Genomic DNA, 22825 nt, shown 5'->3' on the forward strand with positions numbered 1-22825 from the left:
GGCGATCGGGTGTTTGCCGATAATGCCGTGGTGTACGGTACGGTGTGCGAGCTGGGTGACTGTAGGAGGATACGAGATGACTGACAAAATTTCTAGACGGCACGGTGGCAGCTAGCTCTAAATGCGTAAAAATTTAAGTTGATATATCTAAAAACAAAGATGATGTGACTTACCAAATGAAAGTGCTGGCAGGTCGACAGACACACAAACTAACACAAACACACACACAAAATTCAAGCTTTCGCAACAAACTGTTGCCTCATCAGGAAAGAGGGAAGGAGAGGGAAAGACGAAAGGATGTGGGTTTTAAGGGAGAGGGTAAGGAGTCATTCCAATTCCGGGAGCGGAAAGACTTACCTTAGGGGGAAAAAAGGACGGGTATACACTCGCACACACACACACACACACACACACACACACACACACACACACACACACACACAGAGAGAGAGACAAGCAGACATATTTAAAGACAAAGAGTTTGGGCAGAGATGTCAGTCGAGGCAGAAGTGCAGAGGCAAAGATGTTGTTGAATGACAGGTATGAGTGGCGGCAACTTGAAATTAGCGGAGATTGAGGCCTGGTGGGTAACAGGAAGAGAGGATATATTGAAGATATATTGAGATATATTGCTCTTCAATACATCCTCTCTTCCCGTTACCCACCAGGCCTCAATCTCCGCTAATTTCAAGTTGCCGCCACTCATACCTGTCATTCAACAACATCTTTGCCTCTGCATTTCTGCCTCGACTGACATCTCTGCCCAAACTCTTTGTCTTTAAATATGTCTGCTTGTCTCTGTATATATATATATATATATATATGTGTGTGTGTGTGTGTGTGTGTGTGTGTGTGTGTGTGTGTGTGTGTGTGCCCGTCCTTTTTTCCCCCTAAGGTAAGTCTTTCCGCTCCCGGGATTGGAATGACTCCTTACCCTCTCCCTTAAAACCCACATCCTTTCGTCTTTCCCTCTCCTTCCCTCTTTCCTGATGAGGCAACAGTTTGTTGCGAAAGCTTGAATTTTATGTGTATGTTTGTGTTTGTTTGTTTGTCTGTCGACCTGCCAGCACTTTCATTTGGTAAGTCACATCATCTTTGTTTTTAGATATATTTTTCCTACGTGGAATCTTTCCCTCTATTATAATCATAAAATTTAAGTTGATGCGGACGTGTACGAAAAAGAAACTCGTAATGTTCAGCTAAAGCACCAGTAGTATCCTGCTCGACATAGTCCCGTCATTTAAATATCTGGGCGTAACACTGCAAAGTGATACGAAACGGAACGAGCGCGTGGGGATTGTGGTAGGGAAGGTGAATTGTCGGCTTTAGTTTATTGGGAGAATTCTGGGAAAGTGGGGTTTGTCTGTAAAGGATGACCACATATAGGACGCTAGTGTGACCTATTCCTAAGTACTGCCGGAGTGTTTGGGATCCGTAACAGGTGGGATTAAAGAAAGAAAGAAAGCAAAGCAAAGCAATTCGTAGGCGGGCTGCTAGATTTGTTACAGGTGGGTTCGAACAACATGCAAGTTTTACGGAGATGCTTCTGGAACACTATCGGGAATCGCTGGAGGGAAGGTGACACACTTTTTGCGGAACACTACAGAGAAAATTTAGAGAACCACAGGCATTTGACATTTACTGCAGAATTCTACTCCCTTCAATATACATTGCACATAGGGACCGGGAAGATAGGATATGAGAAATTAGGGCTCATATCGGGGCATATAGACAGTTGTTTTTCACTCGCTCCATTTGTGAGTGGAACAGGACAGTAAATGACTAATACTGATACAGGGTACCCCACCAACTGGCAAAAATGGTGGATTCTGGAGCATCAATGTAGATGTAGATGCAGATGTACATTGATTTAGCTATAATGTACTTGTTGCAATGGTCCAGGTACATTATCAGTACAGCACCAGATATGACAGTGATTAGTTACTTCTGGAATACTATTATGACCTACTTTTACAAGTCTCCACTTGACACTCGGATCAAGTTGTTGAATCATCATAGATTATTATGTATGCAAATCGCAGGTGATGACAGGCATAATCTGCCAAATACTTGTTTCATCAGGTAATTAATATGTTGTGAAATATAACTGTGAGAACAAAGGGAGTGTCTGAGGGATCTTTCTCTAATATCAACATCCATCTGCTGTGGTACCCAAAGGAATGCCAGCTTATACTAAGATGAAATTACTAATTGATGAGCACTTGAGACCACAGGATCCTGGAACCAAGCCACTCAGCTAACCTACCTAAAAATTTTGAAAAATTGTCAGCCCTGGTTTGGAAAGAAAATAAACATGTCCTTTTCCAAGCAGCCAATATGAAAGCCACTGCAAAACTGGCTACAGATGACTGCACAGAGATTCAAACTCTACTCCTCGCAAATGTGGTCATCCACCTTAAACACTGCCAGTTCATTTAGTAACAAAATGGGAGTATGGAGAATATTTCTGCTAACCTTAAATCATCAGCATACATATTATTACTCTAAATATTTCTCATAAATGTACCACACAAACTTAAGATATTAACAGTCAAACAGTAACAAAGAAACTGGCCCAAATACAAAACAATAGTGAGAATACACAGGATGTGTCTCACATCATGTTCACAATGAACCACCAACCATCGCTATCCCATGTACAAAATCCAGTGATGAAATGGTAGAGAAACTTTAGATTTCTTCAAACAAGCATGTAGACCTCCGATGGCAAAGGAGATAGTGGACAGCAGTACTATACAAAAAAAAAAAAAAAGCATAAGAGGGCACCCTTTGCCTGCTTAACAGAAGATTTTACCTAATGCAATTCTCCAAAAGCCCAATAATGTATTACATACATCCTAAAATAACTTGTTTAGTTCTATGCCACCATTCCTTTCTCTCCCCCTCCACCTACCATCAAACATATATATTTTCCAACAAATAAAGCGATTTTGTAAGTGAAACAGATCCTTATTGAGGATATACATTTAATGTGCTTAATTATCTTAATACCTATCCACATTCCAGATTACTGATAAGATTAGTGAGAACTTTTTGTAAAATATTCTTATTAAGACATTAGAACCAGCCCTCACCACAATTTCATGGCAAGGAAGAAGAATCCAGTCACTAACATCAATGCCATCAGAGATGGAATTCTGAATCAGGGAGACAAGGAAATAAACTCTTCAATTAAGAAACAGCAATTGTTATCTAGTTATATCAGCCGTGAAAGTAAACATTACTTCTGTAACAGCAGTAGCAAAATGAGACCGATAATGGGGGTACAGCAATTTTACTGTGTCCCCATGAAATATTTTTAAAACATGAGTTCACTTGAAAGCAGAAAGACAGGCATTCACAGTTGCATGCAGAAAGTACACAAATTGCTGAGGCTGTATACAAAATGATTTAAGAAATACAGTGCGGCAACGAACTTCTCCTCTCACCTATTTTCCTCCCTCATTCCACTTCTTTAAGTTTCCTCTGTGGGCTCTTTCCAATGTTATATGAACAGTGGGCCAAGTCTCTCTCTCCCTCTCTCTCTCTCTCTCATACATATATAAGTTCAAGAAGTGGAATGAGGGAGAAAATAGGTGAGAGGAGAAGCTTTGTTGCCACGCTTTATTTCTTAAATCTTTTTGTATACAGCCTCAGCAATTTGTGTACTTTCTGCATGCAACTGTGAATGCCTGTCTTCCTGCTTTCAAGTAAACTCATTTTTTAAAGATTTTTCACGGGGACACAGCAAAATTGCTGTACCCACATTACTGGTCACATTCTGCGTCTGCTGTTATGGAAGTAATGTTTACTTTCACGGCTGATATAACTAATTTAATTTTATCCCAAAATTTAAAAAATCTATTATACTGTTTTAATTATTGTAAACATACAAAATATTAAAGTACATTCATTACTGTCACAATGAATACATTTGTTTACAGATTAGTTGGTATAAATTTTACTTATGATATGCACAATTTAGCTTGGCAATTTTCTGGGCAGAATGAAGTGGCAGAAGTCACATAATTTCAGGCCGGCAAGGAATGTTACTGCCTTCTGGCAACCTTAGCTACTGAATAAAACAACATGCCACTGCACTGCAGTGGACACTGAATACAATGTTGTTCTGTGAAAAAGAGGGGAGCTGTTTCCCCTGCACCCCTCTTTCCTGGCACCCAATAGGCCAGCTGGCAGCAATTTAAAATGAAAATTAATATTGGAATATGCTATGTTCCGTGACCATTAAAGATGGCGAGATGAAAATCCTTTAAGTGCCCAAAACTTAACAAATGCTGAAGTATTGCATATTCACTTATTTACAAGAAATGAAGTAAAAAATAAGAACTGAACTTTAAATTCAAAACTCACATCATCCCACCAAACACACTGCTAATTAATGGTCCACAAAGATGGTCCCAATCAAACCATAATGCAATTGATCTTAATATAGTGAAAAACAAGAAGAGAAAACAAACAAAACAGTGCTATATAAATATTTCTTTTTATTAACAAAATCAAACAATGGAAAATCTAGAATGGAATGTAACAATATAATGAAAAGGATAGTTGCTACTCACCATATGGTGGAGATGCTGAAATGTAGAAAGGCACAACAAAAAGACTGATGGAAAGGTATGTTTAAGCCAACAATTTCCTTGTCAAAAGCGCGCGCGCCCACACGCACACGCGCACGCACGCACGCACGCACACACACACACACACACAGAGAGAACATTACAGTCTCTGGCAGTTAGAGTCAGACTGCAAGCAGCAGGGCACTATGGGACAGGCAACTGGGTGGTGGGTAAGGAGGAGGCTGGGGAGGGGAGGAGGAGGAGGAGGAGGAGGAGGAGGAGAGAGAGAGAGAGAGAGAGAGAGAGAGAGAGCAGGGGACAGTGAAGTGCTGCTGGGAGCGTGCAAGGATGAGATGGAGTGTGTGGCAGTTGGGTGCAGCCGGAGATTAGACTGAGGCCCTCCCAACTGCACATAACTAACACACTCTCCATCTCGTCCCTGCCTGCTCCCAGCAGCACTTTACCATCCCCAACCCCTACCCTGCTATCCCTACCCCTCTCCTCTCCTCTCAAGCCTCCTCCTTACCCCATCCAGCTGCCTCTCCCATAAAGCCCCACTGCTCGCAGTCTGGTTCTAACTGCCAGAGACTGTGGTCATGTGGGCATGAGTTGCATTTGTGTGACTGTGTGTATAAGCTGTCTACTTTCGACAAAGGCCTTGTTGCCTGAAAGCTAAGTTTCCGACAGTTTTTTTGTTGTGCCTTTCTGAGACTCAGCATCTCCGCTATAGTGAGTAGTAACTATCCTTTACATTATATTGCCTTTTTATTAACAGTCACACATTTGTGTTGTGTGTGCAATGCTTTAACATGCTCATTTAAGTCAACCCATTTAACAATGGCATGATTAAGTTACACCAGGAAAATCTATTTCACTACTAAGATAGGCTTTTTTTTATCTTGCAGTGACCCAGTCACAACTGAGATTACAAGAAAATATATCAAACAAGAGAGAGAGACAGAGAGAGAGAGAGAGAGAGAGAGAGAGAGAGAGAGAGAGAGAGAGAGAGAGACTTAACAAGTACCAGAAATTAAAAGTTTCAGCACAATTACTTGAAAGAGAGAGGAAGACAATGTTACTGAACAACAAAGGTGACAATATAAATTCACAACAAACAGTTTATTTCACAGCTTTTTGCTTGCAACACAACTGCAATTTTCCACTTGGAATGCACAAACTGACAGGAGAAACTTATTAAAGCTCATCTTGTTCAAGAGCTTAACAATTAACAGCAAAATACATAATCTAATATCATAAATTTTTAAGTGTAAGTTATGGTATTTCCAGGTGGAATACAGACGATTCAATCACAGTTCACAGATAGCACAGTATTTGTGCAATATCTATGTTGAATGCTACAGTTATCAATTTAATCAACAAGAGGCACTATTTTCATCAGCCTTCTTCATTCTCTCATTATAAAAATTTCACTGAGTATCTCTACTAATATTATCAGAACAAAACATTCTGTTTATACAAACAGGTAATCACTGATTTTAAATGCAAGTGTAGGCATTAAATTATGGGATCATTTTTAAAGAATAAAATATACCTACACAACAATAATACTGTCAACAAATAAAATTTGTATCAGTTGCAAGGCTCTTCAACTGCCTTCCAACTGGAACATAACCAACAGTACAACCATTAACGAAACAACCACATGGTACCTACACAATTCTTATATTGTCTGAATCACATAGAAGCATAGTCCAATTGTACATACAACTGCCTGACACCAACAGATGCAAATATCATGTGTGTGTGGCTCACAATATATTTTGGATCTGCTGCCTTAGAAACCTCCAGTTTCAAAGCACCTACATAAACATCACTGCACAACGTCCAAAAATGTGGTTCTTGCACACTGTAAACTCCAGCCAATTGACTGACTTTCTGATAACACTGAGGAAGTACATGATCCAAAGCTACTGGCTGTCTCTGCATTAATATTAACACATTATCCTTTATCAGTGCCAAAACACTTAATGCAATTAGAATGGCTATGAACATCGAACATATAGGATCAGCTATCATCCATCCAAACATCTGCATCAGGATGGCCGATATAATTACTCCAACACTCCCTAAAGTATCAGCTAAAATATGCAAAAATACTCCTTTCATTATTTGAGAATTGCTGCCACTCAACTCAGGGTCATGACTATGTGAATGACTTCCATGAGAATGAGAATGTGTATGGCCATGATTGCCATGGGAATGTCCATGGCCACTACTGCCTCCATGAGAATGCCCATGACCATGTTGGAATGCATAAATCCCAACAAGATTGACAACAAGTCCCAGAACAGATACTACAAATAGCCTTTCATGCTTAACTTCTGGCGGTTCAATTGCTCTCTCAACAGCTTCCGACATAATAAAGAATGCAATGAAGAGCAAAAACAAGCCATTCACAAAGCCAGCCAAAACTTCTGCTCTTACATAACCATAGGAAAATTTATCATTTGCTCGCCACCTCGTAATTACTGAAGCAGCAAGACCTGCTAGAAGGCCTGTGCAGTCAAAAAACATGTGAAACGAATCCGATATGAGACCTAAACTGTTGGTCCATATTCCGTAAGCTAATTCCACGAATGCAAATGAAAGATTTAGCAATAAAAAGAGAAAAAGATTTCTTGAGTTACGGTCTGAAAATATCAGCCTTGCCCATCCGCTGACCTTCTCTTTCAGTCGGGATCCCAGAGATCTGGAAGCATCCTTGTGTGTTACAGGTAACATGTTGTACTTGTAGGTTAAGTTTCCAAATGTGGTTCTTCATTCCTGGAATGACAAAAATATTTAACTTAACTTTGTTGGAAGAAGCATGTTCACCATAGTTAATCATCTACAAAACAAATAATCGACCTTATGTCTAGACTACAGGCTATTTGACAAACAGTATTAGAAAAGGAAGTAGGCAATGAGAGAAGCAAAGGCCATTTAATAAACAGAGCCATAACAAATTCAAAACAGGAAAGTTAAACAGCATGTGACATAATTAACACTGAAAATGGTAGTAAAAAGAGTGCAAATAACAGAAATATTAAGACAATGAAAACTGCAGACACTACCCTACAGATGGAATAAAAATTGCTACTATCATGAACAAAAATTCCACAGATGCTGTAAAATTTTAACTTGAAAGGGACAGGAAACCAGTACATCCTAGAACACATGAGCAACAATCTCACTCAATGTTTCTGGAACCAGTGATAAAATAGAAACTCAGAAAATAGTCACAAAGAACCCCCTGAGTGCGAGATCACAAATTCAATTTTTAGTAAGGCTCATTTGAAAGTGTTGCGTTAACAACTATGACATGAAAAATATCAACTGCTAATGACTCACCATGTGCATCAGCAGGGCGAAAAAGTGAGTGTCTGACAGGTGTAGAGATCAATCTTCACTTCACAAAACGGACATCGTTGACATACATTCAAAACAAACCATTAACTCGCACCATGAACACCAAATAAATAGCACACCACAGTGATCACAAAGGTTCACAGCATCAATATTGAAGCAGAATACCTTGAGAGTTATAAACGTTCAGTTAGGCACCCATTCTTAATGAATGCATATACTCTTGGAATAATATTGAAGATGGCATGCAACTGAATGCGAAACACACTGTTATAACGCTTGTTGTGAAACTGACTACCCAGCAAGGCGTAGCTGCAGGTAGTGTGATATGCTTCATAGGAATGGAAAACAACAACAACAAAGACTGAATTTGAACATTAGCTCCAGGTGGTATGACTTGCAATGTCACACACTTTTCAGGAGAGACAGTTTGCTCTAAAGGAGTATGAGTTTTATAGGCACACCAGGACAAGCCAAAGCATGTTATTTTGACCAGCTATTGGCCAAAAGCAGTGCTCACTCCACAGTTGTGGTTCTCTTATGCCTGCTTTCCCACTCTTGCTTGCTACGACATAAATATTCCCTACTGTCCTTACAAGATCATGCACATGACAAAAATCATAGGGGGGGGGGGGGGGGGGGGGGGGCAGAGCACCTCCAACCTCTCACAGCATAATAAATAACTCTCTACCCAGTTAATCATCCAGATTAACAGTCAGCGCAATTGTATATGAATGTGTTAAAGCATTAATGTTCGTTTATCTTGATACCACTCTCTTGGTGCCTTTGATTTCCAGAGTTCCTTCCATATACGTTTCCTCTTCAAGTCCCCACTGGCTGAAGTTGACAAATTCCTTACTCAACAGTGGGCTACGTTTTTTATCTTATCCGCAAATTTTCAGGTAGATTCCACAGTTTGCTGTGAATCGTCAAGCTCACCCTCGTTGGAAATTTCTTTATCGTATGTCCTCCAATTCTATACCACTGTTTGAAGTTACGCAACCATCTGCTGCTTTTTGAAATCACCATAGCCTATTTCATGCGCATTATGTAGGAGGAACCATGGACCTTGCCGTTGGTGGGGAGGCTTGCGTGCCTCAACGATACAGTAGGTGCAACCACAACGGAGGGGTATCTGTTGAGAAGCCAGACAAACAAGTGGTTCTTGAAGAGGGGCAGCAGCCTTTTCAGTAGTTGCAGGGGCAACAGTCTGGATGATTGACTGATCTGGCCTTGTAACATTAACCAAAACGGCCTTGCTGTTGTGGTACTGCGAACGGCTGAAAGCAAGAGGAAACAACAGCCGTAATTTTTCCCGAGGGCATGCACCTTTAGTGTATGGTTAAATGATGACGGCGTCCTCTTGGGTAAAATATTCCGGAGGTAAAATAGTCCCCCATTCGGATCTCCGAGCGGGCACTACTCAAGAGGACGTCATTATCAGGAGAAAGAAAACTGGCATTCTACGGATCGGAGTGTGGAATGTCAGATCCCTTAATCGGGCAGGTAGGTTAGAAAATTTAAAAAAGGAAATGGATAGGTTAAAGTTAGATATAGTGGGAATTAGTGAAGTTCGGTGGCAGGAGGAACAAGACTTCTGGTCAGGTGAATACAGGGTGGTTGTTGTTGTTGTTGTTGTTGTTGTTGTTGTGGTCTTCAGTCCTCAGACTGGTTTGATGCAGCTCTCCATGCTACTCTATCCTGTGCAAGCTTCTTCATCTCCCAGTACCTACTGCAACCTACATCTTTCTGAATCTGCTTAGTGTATTGATCTCTTGGTCTCCCTCTACGATTTTTACCCTCCACACTGCCCTCCAATGCTAAATTTGTGATCCCTTGATGCCTCAAAACGTGTCCTACCAACCGATCCCTTCTTCTAGTCAAGTTGTGCCGCAAACTTCTCTTCTCCCCAATCGTATTCAATACCGCCTCATTAGTTACGTGATCTACCCACCTTATCTTCAGCATTCTTCTGTAGCACCACACTTCGAAAGCTTCTATTCTCTTCTTGTCCAAACTATTTATTGTCCATGTTTCACTTCCATACATGGCTACACTCCATACAAATACTTTCAGAAATGACTTCCTGACACTTAAATCTATACTCGATGTTAACAAATTTCTCTTCTTCAGAAACGATTTCCTTGCCATTGCCAGTCTACATTTTATATCCTCTCTACTTCGACCATCATCAGTTATTTTACTCCCTAAATAGCAAAACTCCTTTACTACTTTAGGTGTCTCATTTCCTAATCTAATCCCCTCAGCATCACCCGATTTAATTTGACTACATTCCATTATCCTCGTTTTGCTTTTGTTGATGTTCATCTTATATCCTCCTTTCAAGACACTGTCCATTCCGTTCAACTGCTGTTCCAAGTCCTTTGCTGTCTCTGACAGAATTACAATGTCATTGGCGAACCTCAATGTTTTTATTTCTTCTCCATGGACTTTAATACCTAATCCGAATTTTTCTTTTGTTTCCTTCACTGCTTGCTCAATATACAGATTGAATAACATCGGGGAGAGGCTACAACCCTGTCTCACTCCTTTCCCAACCACTGCTTCCCTTTCATGCCCCTCGACTCATATAACTGCCATCTGGTTTCTGTACAAATTGTAAATAGCCTTTCGCTCCTTGCATTTTACCCCTGCGACCTTCAGAATTTGAAAGAGAGTATTCCAGTTAACGTTGTCAAAAGCTTTCTCTGAGTCTACAAATGCTAGAAACGTAGGTTTGCCTTTTCTTAATCTTTCTTCTAAGATAAGTCATAAGGTTAGTATTGCCTCACGTGTTCCAACATTTCTACGGAATCCAAACTGATCTTCCCCGAGGTCCGCTTCTACCAGTTTTTCCATTTGTCTGTAAAGAATTCGCGTTAGTATTTTGCAGCTGTGACTTATTAAACTGATAGTTCGGTAATTTTCACATCTGTCAACACCTGCTTTCTTTGGGATCGGAATTATTATATTCTTCTTGAAGTCTGTGGGTATTTCGCCTGTCTCATACATCTTGCTCACCAGATGGTAGAGTTTTGTCATGACTGGCTCTCCCAAGGCCATCAGTAGTTCTAATGGAATGTTGTCTACTCCCGGGGCCTTGTTTCGACACAGGTCTTTCAGTGCTCTGTCAAACTCTTCACGCAGTATCTTATCTCCCAATTCATCTTCATCTACATCCTCTTCCATTTCCATAATATTGTCCTCAAGTACATCGCCCTTGTATAAACCCTCTATATACTCCTTCCACCCTTCTGCCTTCCCTTCTTTGCTTAGAACTGGGTTGCCATCTGAGCTCTTTATATTCATACAAGTGGTTCTCTTCTCTCCAAAGGTCACTTTAATTTTCCTGTAGGCAGTATCTATCTTACCCCTAGTGAGACAAGCCTCCACATCCTTACATTTGTCCTCTAGCCATGCCTGCTTAGCCATTTTGAACTTCCTGTCGATCTCATTTTTGAGACGTTTGTATTCCTTTTTGCCTGCTTCATTTACTGCATTTTTATATTTTCTCCTTTCATCAATTCAATTCAATATTTCTTCTGTTACCCAAGGATTTCTATTAGCCCTCGTCTTTTTACCTAATTGATCCTCTGCTGCCTTCACTACTTCATCCCTCAGAGCTACCCATTCTTCTTCTACTGTATTTCTTTCCCCCATTCCTGTCAATTGTTCCCTTATGCTCTCCCTGAAACACTCTACAACCTCTGGTTCTTTCAGTTTATCCAGGTCCCATCTCCTTAAATTCCCACCTTTTTGCAGTTTCTTCAGTTTCAATCTGCAGTTCATAACCAATAGATTGTGGTCAGAATCCACATCTGCCCCTGGAAATGTCTTACAATTTAAAACCTGGTTCCTAAATCTCTGTCTTACCATTATATAATACAGGGTTATAAATACAAAATCAAATAGGGGTAATGCAGGAGTAGGTTTAATAATGAATAAAAAAAATAGGAGTGAGGGTAAGATACTACAAACAGCATAGTGAACGTATTATAGTGGCCAAGATAGACACGAAGCCCATGCCTACTACAGTAGTACAAGTTTATATGCCAATTAGCGTTGCAGTAGGTACTGGGAGATGAAGAAGCTTGCACAGGATAGAGTAGCATGGAGAGCTGCATCAAACCAGTCTCAGGACTGAAGACCACAACAACAACAACAACAACAGCTCTGCAGATGACAAAGAAATTGAAGAAATGTATGATGAGATAAAAGAAATTATTCAGGTAGTGAAGGGATACGAAAATTTAATAGTCATGGGTGACTGGAATTCAGTAGTAGGAAAAGGGAGAGAAGGAAACGTAGTAGGTGAATATGGATTGGGGCTAAGAAATGAAAGAGGAATCCGTCTGTTAGAATTTTGCACAGAGCGTAACTTAACCATAGCTAACACTTGGTTCAAGAATCGTAATAGGAGGAATCCTGGAGATACTAAAAGGTGGTGTTATTGTTGCGGTCTTCAGTCCTGAGACTGGTTTGATGCAGCTCTCCATGCTACTCTATCCTGTGCAATCTTCTTCATCTCCCTGTACCTACTGCAGCCTACATCCTTCTGAATCTGCTTAGTGTATTCATCTCTTGGTCTACCTCTACGATTTTTACCCTCCACACTGCCCTCCAATGCTAAATTTGTGATCCCTTGATGCCTCAAAACATGTCCTACCAACCGATCCGTTCTTCTGGTCAAGTTGTGCCACAAACTTCTCTTCTCCCCAATCCTATTCAATACCTCCTCATTAGTTACGTGATCTACCCACCTTATCTTCAGCATTCTTCTGTAGCACCACATTTCGAAAGCTTCTATTCTCTTCTTGTCCAAATTAGTTATCGTCCATGTTTCACTTCCATACATGGCTACACTCCATACAAATACTTTCAGAAACGACTTCCTGACACTTAAATCTGCACCCGATGTTAACAAATTTCTCTTCTTCAGAAACGATTTCCTTGCCATTGCCAGTCTACATTTTATATCCTCTCTACTTCGACCATCATCAGGTATGGTATCAGATAGATTATATAATGGTAAGACAGAGATTTAGGAACCAGGTTTTAAATTGTAGGCCATTTCCAGGGGCAGATGTGGACTCTGGCCACAATCTATTGGTTATGAACTGTAGATTAAAACTGAAGAAATTGCAAAAAGCTGGGAATTTAAGGAGATGGGACCTGGATAAACTGACTAAACCAGAGGTTGTACAGAGTTTCAGGGACAGCATAAGGGAACAACTGACAGGAATGGGGGAAAGAAATACAGTAGAAGACGAATGGGTAGCTCTGAGGGATGAAGTAGTGAAGGCAGCAGAGGATCAATTAGGTAAAAAGACGAGGGCTAATAGAAATCCTTAGGTAACAGAAAAAATATTGAATTGAATTGATGAAAGGAGAAAATATAAAAATGCAGTAAATGAAGCAGGCAAAAAGGAATACAAATGTCTCAAATATGAGATCGACAGGAAGTGCAGAATGGCTAAGCAGAGATGGCTAGAGGACAAATGTAAGGATGTGGAAGCTTATCTCACTAGGGTAAGATAGATACAGCCTACAGGAAAATGAAAGAGACCTTTGGAGAAAAGAGAGCCACTTGTATGAATATCAAGACCTCAGATGGAAACCCAGTTCTAAGTAAAGAGGGGAAAGCAGAAAGGTGGAAGGAGTATATAGAGGGTCTATACAAGGGCGATGTACTTGAGGACAATATTATGGAAATGGAAGAGGATGTAGATGAAGATGAAATGGGAGATACGATACTGCGTGAAGAGTTTGACAGAGCACTGGAAGACCAGAGTCAAAACAAGGCCCCGGGAGTAGACAACATTCCATTAGAACTACTGACGGCCTTGGGAGAGCCAGTCCTGTCAAAACTCTACCATCTGGTGAGCAAGATGTATGAGACAGGCGAAATACCCACAGACTTCAAAAAGAATATAATAATTCCAATCCCAAAGAAAGCAGATGTTGACAGATGTGAAAATTACCGAACTATCAGTTTCGCTTTCTTCTCGACCTGTTCGGTAGGGATGGCGGTGCGGGTAAAAATGTTTGATAACCCCTTACACTTGAGATGCCTTGAACGATTGGCATGTCGCACAGGTAGTATCACAGCTGCAAAATACTAACGCGAATTCTGTACAGACGAATGGAAAAACTGATAGAAGCCGACCTCGGGGAAAATCAGTTTGGATTCCGTAGAAATGTTGGAACACGTGAGGCAATACTGACCTTACGACTTATCTTAGAAGAAAGATTAAGGAAAGGCAAACCTATGTTTCTAGCATTTGTAGATTTAGAGAAAGCTTTTGACAATGTTGACTGGAATACTCTCTTTCAAATTCTAAAGGTCGCAGGGGTAAAATAAAGGGAGCGAAAGGCTATTTACAATTTGTACAGAAACCAGATGGCAGTTATAAGAGTCGAGGGGCATGAAAGGGAAGCAGTGGTTGGGAAGGGAGTGAGACAGGGTTGTAGCCTCTCCCCGATGTTTTTCAATCTGTATATTGAGCAATTAATGCTTGCTAAATATAGATTGAAAAACAAAAGAAAAATTTGGAGTAGGTATTAAAATCCAGGAAGAAGAAATAAAAACTTTGAGGTTCGCCGATGACATTGTAATTCTGTCAGAGACAGAAAAGGACTTGGAAGAGCAGTTGAATGGAATGGACAGTGTCTTGAAAGGAGGATATAGATGAACGTCAACAAAAGCAAAACAAGGATAATGGAATGTAGTCTAATTAAGTAGGGTGATGCTGAGGGAATTAGATTAGGAAATGAGATACTTAAAGTAGTAAAGGAGTTTTGCTATTTGGGGAGCAAAATAACTGATGATGGTCGAAGTAGAGAGGATATAAAATGTAGACTGGCAATGGCAAGGAAATCGTTTCTGAAGAAGAGAAATTTGTTAACATCGAGCATAGATTTAAGTGTCAGGAAGTTGTTTCTGAAAGTATTTGTATGGAGTGTAGCCATGTATGGAAGTGAAACATGGACAATAAATAGTTTGGACAAGAAGAGAATAGCTTTCGAAATGTGGTGCTACAGAAGAATGCTGAAGATTAGATGGGTAGATCACATAACTAATGAGGAGGTATTGAATAGAATTGGGGAGAAGAGAAGTTTGTGGCACAACTTGACAAAAAGAAGGGACCGGTTGGTAGGACATGTTTTGAGGCATCAAGGGATCACAAATTTAGCATTGGAGGGCAGCGTGGAGGGTAAAAATCGTAGAGGGAGACCAAGAGATTAATACACTAAGCAGATTCAGAAGGATGTAGGTTGCAGTAGGTACTGGGAGATGAAGGAGCTTGCACAGGATAGATTAGCATGGAGAGCTGCATCATACCAGTGTCAGGACTGAAGACCACAACAACAACATGTAGGAGGGCACTATCACGCACATTCTAAATTGTATCGAGCATCCTTGAAATGTGCAAACATCAGTTCTTGTAACAGGTGCACCTTGACCTTCGTTGAGTGTCTGTAGTCTTTCTTACGCGCTACAGTCATAATGCTGTGTACTTATTCTAAATCTGGTCATAATAGTTTTTGCACTATGCTGTGTATGATCTTCCATGTACACAATTATGTTTAGTACTCACTCCCTGGACAACAATTGTCCTTCATTACACTTCAATGGACACAGGATTTGTGGCTCCCTGTCCAACAATAATGACAAACTACATGGCTCAACACATGTTTCAATCTCTCTTTCTCTTGTGAAGCATGTATTGTCATCACTGTACATACGAAGACAGTAAATTGTTCTCGAAAGAACAGTTACTGTTGATGACCGTGCAGCTTTTCCCTGGAATAAACGATGACTAACTGATAACCTCAGCTGCCGACAGGTGTTGTTGATATACCTCGAGAACAAGTTACTGTCTTCGTATATACAGTTAAAGGCTACCCAGCCATTGACCTTCGTCTGTGCGAATGCGCACAGGTTGCCCAAACTCTTACGGGAATCGCCAAAGCGTGCGCGGGTAATGAGTGGTTGGGCAAATGTCTATAAGGTACAATACATATGTAGAATTGTGGTAAGTTGGGAATGTGAGTCTCACGGGAAGCGTGCAAGGGATAAATCCCTGCTGTCGCCCTATTCGTCTGTGTCCTCGGTGTCTCAGATGGATAGAGCGTCTGCCATGTAAGCAGGATCCCGGGTTCGAGTCCCGGTCGGGGCACACATTTTCAGCTGTCCACATCGAGGTCTATCAACAACACCAATCGGCAGCTGAGGTTGTCAGTTAGTCATCGTCATCACTGTACTCCTCATGTACATTGTCGGCATAGTTGAGCATATATATTAGTTGAGCATATATATTAGTGTTGCAGAAACACTAATATTTCCATCTGCTTTGTTTTTGGCGATAGTTTGATGGTGGCCGTTCATTCTGCTTGACAGCCGATTGGTTATCGTACCATTGTAAAATGCTGTGCAGCGGTTGCAGGAAAGCTGGTATATAACATGGCTGCTTTCACAGGTGGCCTGGCCTCTGATGAGGTAGGATAAGCCTGTGATGGGACTGGAGTAGGTGGTGCTGGGTGAGTGGATAGGGCAGGTCTCGCATCTCGGTCTCCCACAAGGGTACGATCCCTGTGACAGGGGATTGGGTGTGGGAGTTCCATAGGGATGGACTAGGATGTTGTGGGATGGGCAGTGGAACACCACTTTGGGAGGGGATGGAAGTATCTCTGGTCGGGTATCCCATATTTCAGAGCATGATGATAGATAATCAAAGCCCTAACGAAAAACATGGTTTGGTCATTCCAGTCCCAGGGGCTACTGGGTGACAAGGGAGGGGCTTCTTTGTGGCTGGTTCTTGGGATGGGTGTGAGGATCACGTGTGGCATGGGAGATCTGTGTGTGTATTAGGTCGGGGGGGGGGGGGGGGGTAATTGCTTGTCTGTGAAGGTCTTTGTGAGGCCTTCAGCATAATCGGCGTGAGAGTTCTCATCACTGCAGATGCATTTGCCATGTGTGGCCAGGCTGTATGGGAGGGATTCTTTGGTGTGGAAGGGGTGGCAGCTGCAAAGTGCAGGTACTGTTGTTGGCTGATGGGGACTGAGGTGTGAATGGAGCCATCTGAGAGGAGGAGATTGACATCTAGGTGGGTGGCAAGATGGCTGGAGGAGGACCAGGGGAAGTGGTTAGGAAGGAAGGTGTTGAGATCGTGGAGAAATGAAGATAAGGTGTCCTAGGTTTGGGTCCAGATTATAAAGCTGTCATAAATAAACCTGAACCAGACCATGGGTTTGGGGAAGCTAGGAAAGTTTCCTCTAGGTAGCCCATGAAGAGGTTGGCATAGGAGGGTGCCATGTGGGTGGCCATGGCTGTGCCACAAATTTGTTTGTGTACCTTCCCTTCAAAGGTGAAGTAGTTACGGGTTGGGATGTAGTTGGTTAGGTGAATGAGGAATGAAGTGGTGAGTTTGGAATCTGCAGGGCATTGGGAGGGGTAGTGTTCAATCGCATGAGGGATGTTGGTGTATAAGGAGGTTGTGTCTACAGTGATGAGTAGCGACCTGGGAGGTAAGGGTGTGGGAACGGTGGAGAGCCGGTGCAAGAAGTGGTTAGTATCTTTAGGGTGGGAGGCTAGGTTTTGGACAATTGGTTGCAGGTGTTCGTCAACAAGGGCCGTGATTCTTTCAGTGGGGGCACTGTAACCAGCCACTATGGGACACCCAGGATTGTTAGGTTTGTGGATTTTGGGGAGCATGTAGAAGGTGAGTGTGCGGAAGCACTTTTTTGATACAGAAAGCTGCTCATTCCTAGGAGACTTAGCTATTTGCATTAAAATAAAAATAAGCAAAGCAATTTGAGTGGAATTCTGCCTTATGCAAGACACCTTTGTAGTTTTGTTTTCACCCAGATATGTTTTAGCACTTTTTGTGCTATCTTCAGTGGGTTTGTTTATTTTCCTTCTGCGAAAGCATGGAAACAGAAACTGTAACATTCACAAGATGAAGTAAAGTAATTCCAAACCTTTAATGTCTGGTTTCTTAGAGATGCTTATGCACAGAAGATCAATTAAATTCCTACAGGAAGATAACATTCTGATTCCAGCACAAAAAAATACTACCAAAACAGAAAAGGGAAATCTGCAGGAACAGGTGTCACTAACCCGACAGAATCTTACAGATTCATTAGACAAAGGAACAAATGTAGGCTATCTGCTGTATTTCTGGATTTGACTAAAGCTTCTGACACAGTCATCCACACAGGTATACTTGAAATCTGGAGAGTTATGGCATATGTGGATATGCAGCACAACAGATAAAATCTGTATATTGGCAACAAAAACCAGTAACAATAAGTTCTTAATGCAAATCTGAAATTTAAATATAGTATGTCTCAGGGGATCTTTGGCAAGTCTACTGTTGTTCACCCTCTTTATACAAAACCTACATTCATACTCTGCAAATGTTTACTGTTCCTTTTACATATGAAGTGTGGGGAGAGTTATCGCTTAAATCAGCAATTCTCAACCTGTGCGGTGCACCACCATGTGGAAGGTGGTTTGAGCTTATCAAAAAGAAAAAAATTGATAAATTTACCGAAAGAAAAGAAAAATAATTCCAACACAATAAAAAATTAAAATTCACATTTACACTAACATAATATGCTTATAAATGGGACTGTATCAGCACTGCACAATGTACTTAACTAGTAACTTTTCAGTACCAAATTAAAAACCGGTTTCGCAATTACCAGCGACTCCTTAGGGTCTGGAGTGCAGGGTAAAGTCTTTTGAAGGAAGGTTGACATGAATTCTTTTTCAGCATTTAGTTGTGATTTATATTTTGTCTTCAGAGCAATCAATGCAGAAAATCCAGTTTTGCAAAGGAAGGATGTTCAAAATAGTATACTATATGAAATGCTCTTGTTTTCACTGGGGAAACTCATCAATCCACCCTTTTCAAAATTCAAAGATGAATATTTCTACTGAAACTTGGGTCACACATATGGACAGATTGACAAATCATGGCCTAAGCTTCTGTGCGTGCTGTAATTAGACTCATCTCGTTCTCACACCCCCTGTCGGAGCAATATGTAAGGTATGTAAGGGGCTGTGTTATATTCCTAGATTCATCACTTAACGCTGGTTCTTGAAGCAATATCAAAATGAGCGAGAAGGAAATAAAATCACTGTACATTGATGACATGACACTATTAATCATATGGAAAAAAATCTGGAAATTCTTAAAAGTAGCCCATTTACTCTAAAAAAATAACATGGAGCAGTGGCTCAGAGAACTGCAATTATAAGTATAAAAAAGACGATATTCATCATTTACACTAATAAAGAAAAATGTATAAAGGATGGACCAAATACGTAATCACTCAGAAGAAAAACAAAAAATCTATCAAGCAAATGATGTGTAGCTATCAGGGAGACATTAACCAGCATCATTAACTTTCTTGTAACATTGTTAGTTATGAAGATATGAAGTGTAGTAAGTAGTGTTTGAATAGCACCCTATATTTTAACTAGTCTCTCCTCAAGAATTAATCAGAAACATATCACAGTACACCATTCTCATAAACATGACACTATTAAAACAAGTACCACAAAACTGACTAACTCTTCAGTAGGCCCTACTAAGCACACAGTGCAGTTACCATAACTCTAAGTTGGCAGCAGGGAATGGAACAACAAGGAAAATGAACACACCAAGAGTTCAGTCAATTATTTTCAGGTTGAGAGTATAATGTATACCAACAAAGAGAAGGTAGAAATGCTACTTATCCATGGAGAATATTTGTTAGCAGAATAGTAACTGTAATATAGTTTTCTTGTTTACAATATGTGTACCTGTAGTACAGTACTGCAGTACTCTTAAGTAATAAGGTTGCAGCATCATAACAAATACAGTTATAAGAATGGCAACCATGCCACTTAATGTCCCCTTCATAGCTAAACATTTGCTTTACACTTTTTTCCTAGAGAAAAAAGTTATTTGAGATGGTCAAGATAAATTGCACACTCCATATCTACAGATGAAACAAAACTGGAAGAAGTTACCTGTGTAAATTTTTTGAGCACTTTGTTAGACAATGAACTCCAATGGAGACAACATGTAGACAGTGTCTGCTGTAAATTAAGCACCATATTATTTATTATGAAACCACTTGCACATTATGCCAACAAAAAGCTTATATGTACAGTGTAGGTCTACCATGCCCGTTTTGAACCATACTTACAGTATGGAGCTACTGTGAGGAAGAAAGATGCAACAGTATGAATGCAAAATGAAGAGTATTGGAGACAAGAGACCAAAAAGAACCACTATGAATAAAAAAAGTGTCTCATGCAGAAGTGCATTCCAAAATCTAAAAACACTGACATTTCCATCTATACACATATAGAGTAAAAGCTTCACTACCAAAATAGCATAGGCTTAGATCACAAAAACAATGCAGATGTCCACATAACACAAGAAATAAAGGCCAGCTGAGAAATACGAGAAACAGCTGCTGAAAAACGCCCTTCACCCTCAGGTACGTAACTGGCAAAGCGTCTAAGAACCTGTGGAGCAATATGACATGTTTCAGAAATAATTATAAAATGTAGAAGACCAGCTATGTAAATGGTGGGGAATACTTTTTATCATGCCTACCTAAATATAAAACTACAGCTGAATGTAAATTCTTGTAAGTATCCTATAACGTGTTTTACATTTCTGTACTGTTGTCACGTGATTTAAAGAATAGGTTTTAATAACTTTAAAACCCAGGCAAGTGTGCGAACAAAATCACTATCATGTTTGCCCGATTTTTGTTTGAAATTTTGAAGTATAGGTTGAATATTTTAAGGCAATGGATTAAGCTGACTAAATACAAAATTTGTCAATCAACTGATACTCTAAATAAACGTTACAAAGCATTCGACAACTGGAAAAAATAGTAGGCCTAATTTTAAAAACCGCTGGATTATATGGAAAGAGTTCATTAAAATCGTCATAATCTGAATATGAGTTCGGCACTGCAGGTTTTTCATTCAAATACCTTACCCCACCCACGATCTACAAGTTCATTAGTTGGATAGTTTTACAACGGAACAGGTTGAAATACACATATTTCACAGGCAGCACAAGAAAAACCCGACGTCTCCTTATACAAAACACATAATAATAATAATAATAATAATAATAATAATAATAATAATAATATTCTCATTTATTTAGGGCTATTGGATAAGTCCGTACTGCAGAAACAGACTGACTCCACACACTGGTAATCCGTGTTAAATTTTTTTTCATTTGCACAGTCATTGTCACAGAGTTATTTGCTTCTGGATTTATGACGATAAATAATGTGTCGCAACCACAATGCACACTACCGCTGCTATTATGCACTGACATAGAACCGTTCTAAGAACCAACTGCTGACATGGCACATAAACAACTTTCGTTACAATTAATCTGCCCTCTGTTCCACGTGTTCGATGTCACTGAGGCTGATCGGCCTTGGCATGCAAAACGCCGGCAAGCAATAAACTCCTTGCACAACGCATCTTACCACAACGCAGGATTATTCTTCACAGCCTGTCACATAACCAAAAAGCCGCTATTTCTTTAACTCAATCACATACTGTTAGAGTCCACGATTCTTTTCTTTAAAAAAAGAAAACATACCACTTCACGAAGCAGGACACGAATTTTGGCTTCTGTTTTCATTAACACGGCCCATTTCGCTGGTTTTTCATAATCTCTAACGGTGAACACTATTTCCCCGTTTCCTAAGTAAACGTCAGATGCCAAAATCCATCACCACCTGGGCCATGTTAAAACGATGACTGCCTCAAACGATACCAACATTAGAAAATTTGTAACCAGATTTTAATTAACTTTTGATCGAAACTCCTGCGGGGTTGTAACATTTTCGTTGAATTTCACCTTAATAGATATGTTCGCCCTCACAGAAAACGCTTCTTTGTTCATAATTGAATTGGTTCTCATAAAGTTGACTCGTTTTTACCACACGTTTTTTATTTTATTTTCTGCATTTATTATACAACATAGCACTATGTGATCAAAAATATCAGAACACCCCCAAAAACGTACGTTTCTCATACTAGGTGCAGCGCCACCTACTGCCAGATACTCCATATCAGCCACCTCAGCAGTAATTAGACATCGTCAGGGAGCAGAATAGGGCGCTCCGCGGATCTCACAGACTTCGAACGTAGTCAAGTGATTGGGTGTCACTTGTGTCATACGTCTGTACGCGAGATTTCCACTCTCCTAAACATCCTTAGGTCCACTGTTTATGATACTGAAGTAGAAACGTGAAGGGACACATACAGCACAAAAGCGTACAGGCCGACCTCGTCTGTTGACTGACAAGAGACTGCCGACAGTTGAAGATGGTCGTAATGTGTAATACGCAAACATCTATCCAGACCATCACACAGTAATTCCAAACTGCCTCAGCATCCACTGCAAGTACTATGACAGTTAGGTGGGAGGTGAGAACATTGAATTTCATGGTCGAGCGGCTGCTCATGAACCACACATCACGCCGGTAAATGCCAGACGACGCCTCGCTTGGTGTAAGGAGTGTGAACTTTGGACAATTGAACAGTGGAAAAATATTGTGTGGAGTGACGAATCACGGTACACAATGCGGCGATCCGATGGCTTGATATGGGTGTGGCAAATGCCCAGCGAACGTCATCTGACAGTGTGTGCAGTGCCAACAGTAAAATTCGGAGGCGGTGGTGTTATGCTGTGGTCGTGTTTTTCATGGAGGAGGCTTGCACCCTTTTTGTTTTGCATAGCATCATCACAGCACAGACCTACACTGATATTTTAAGCACCTTCTTGCTTCCCACTGTTGAAGAGCAATTCAGGGATGGCGACTGCATCTTTCACACGATCGAT

General features: G+C 40.6%; 1 protein-coding gene across 7 annotated transcripts; it reads right to left on the reverse strand.

The window, feature by feature from the left end:
• Window positions 1-5677: 5677 nt before the first annotated feature.
• On the reverse strand, window positions 5678-21759 carry LOC126260096 (zinc transporter 7). 7 transcript variants are annotated; one of them, XM_049957322.1, is made up of 3 exons: window positions 21578-21759; window positions 19966-20034; window positions 5678-7361 (listed from the first exon to the last, which is right to left on the reverse strand). In XM_049957322.1, exon 3 carries the CDS (start codon window positions 7317-7319, stop codon window positions 6273-6275), a length of 1047 nt encoding a protein of 348 aa, XP_049813279.1. In that variant the 5' UTR covers window positions 7320-7361; window positions 19966-20034; window positions 21578-21759; the 3' UTR covers window positions 5678-6272. The 7 variants fall into 7 exon arrangements, with proteins under 7 accessions (XP_049813279.1, XP_049813281.1, XP_049813280.1 ...); XM_049957324.1 differs by lacking the exon at window positions 21578-21759 and adding an exon at window positions 21166-21524; XM_049957323.1 differs by lacking the exon at window positions 21578-21759 and adding an exon at window positions 21149-21524 and having other exon boundaries at window positions 19966-20031.
• Window positions 21760-22825: the final 1066 nt, after the last annotated feature.

Source organism: Schistocerca nitens, chromosome 5, assembly GCF_023898315.1.
Source record: "Schistocerca nitens isolate TAMUIC-IGC-003100 chromosome 5, iqSchNite1.1, whole genome shotgun sequence".
NCBI lineage: Eukaryota > Metazoa > Arthropoda > Insecta > Orthoptera > Acrididae > Schistocerca > Schistocerca nitens.

What these genes read in the sequence shown, in the direction of transcription:
- LOC126260096 (XM_049957322.1), bottom strand. Translation starts at nt 7,319, where the DNA reads ATGTTACCTGTAACACACAAGGATGCTTCCAGATCTCTGGGATCCCGA.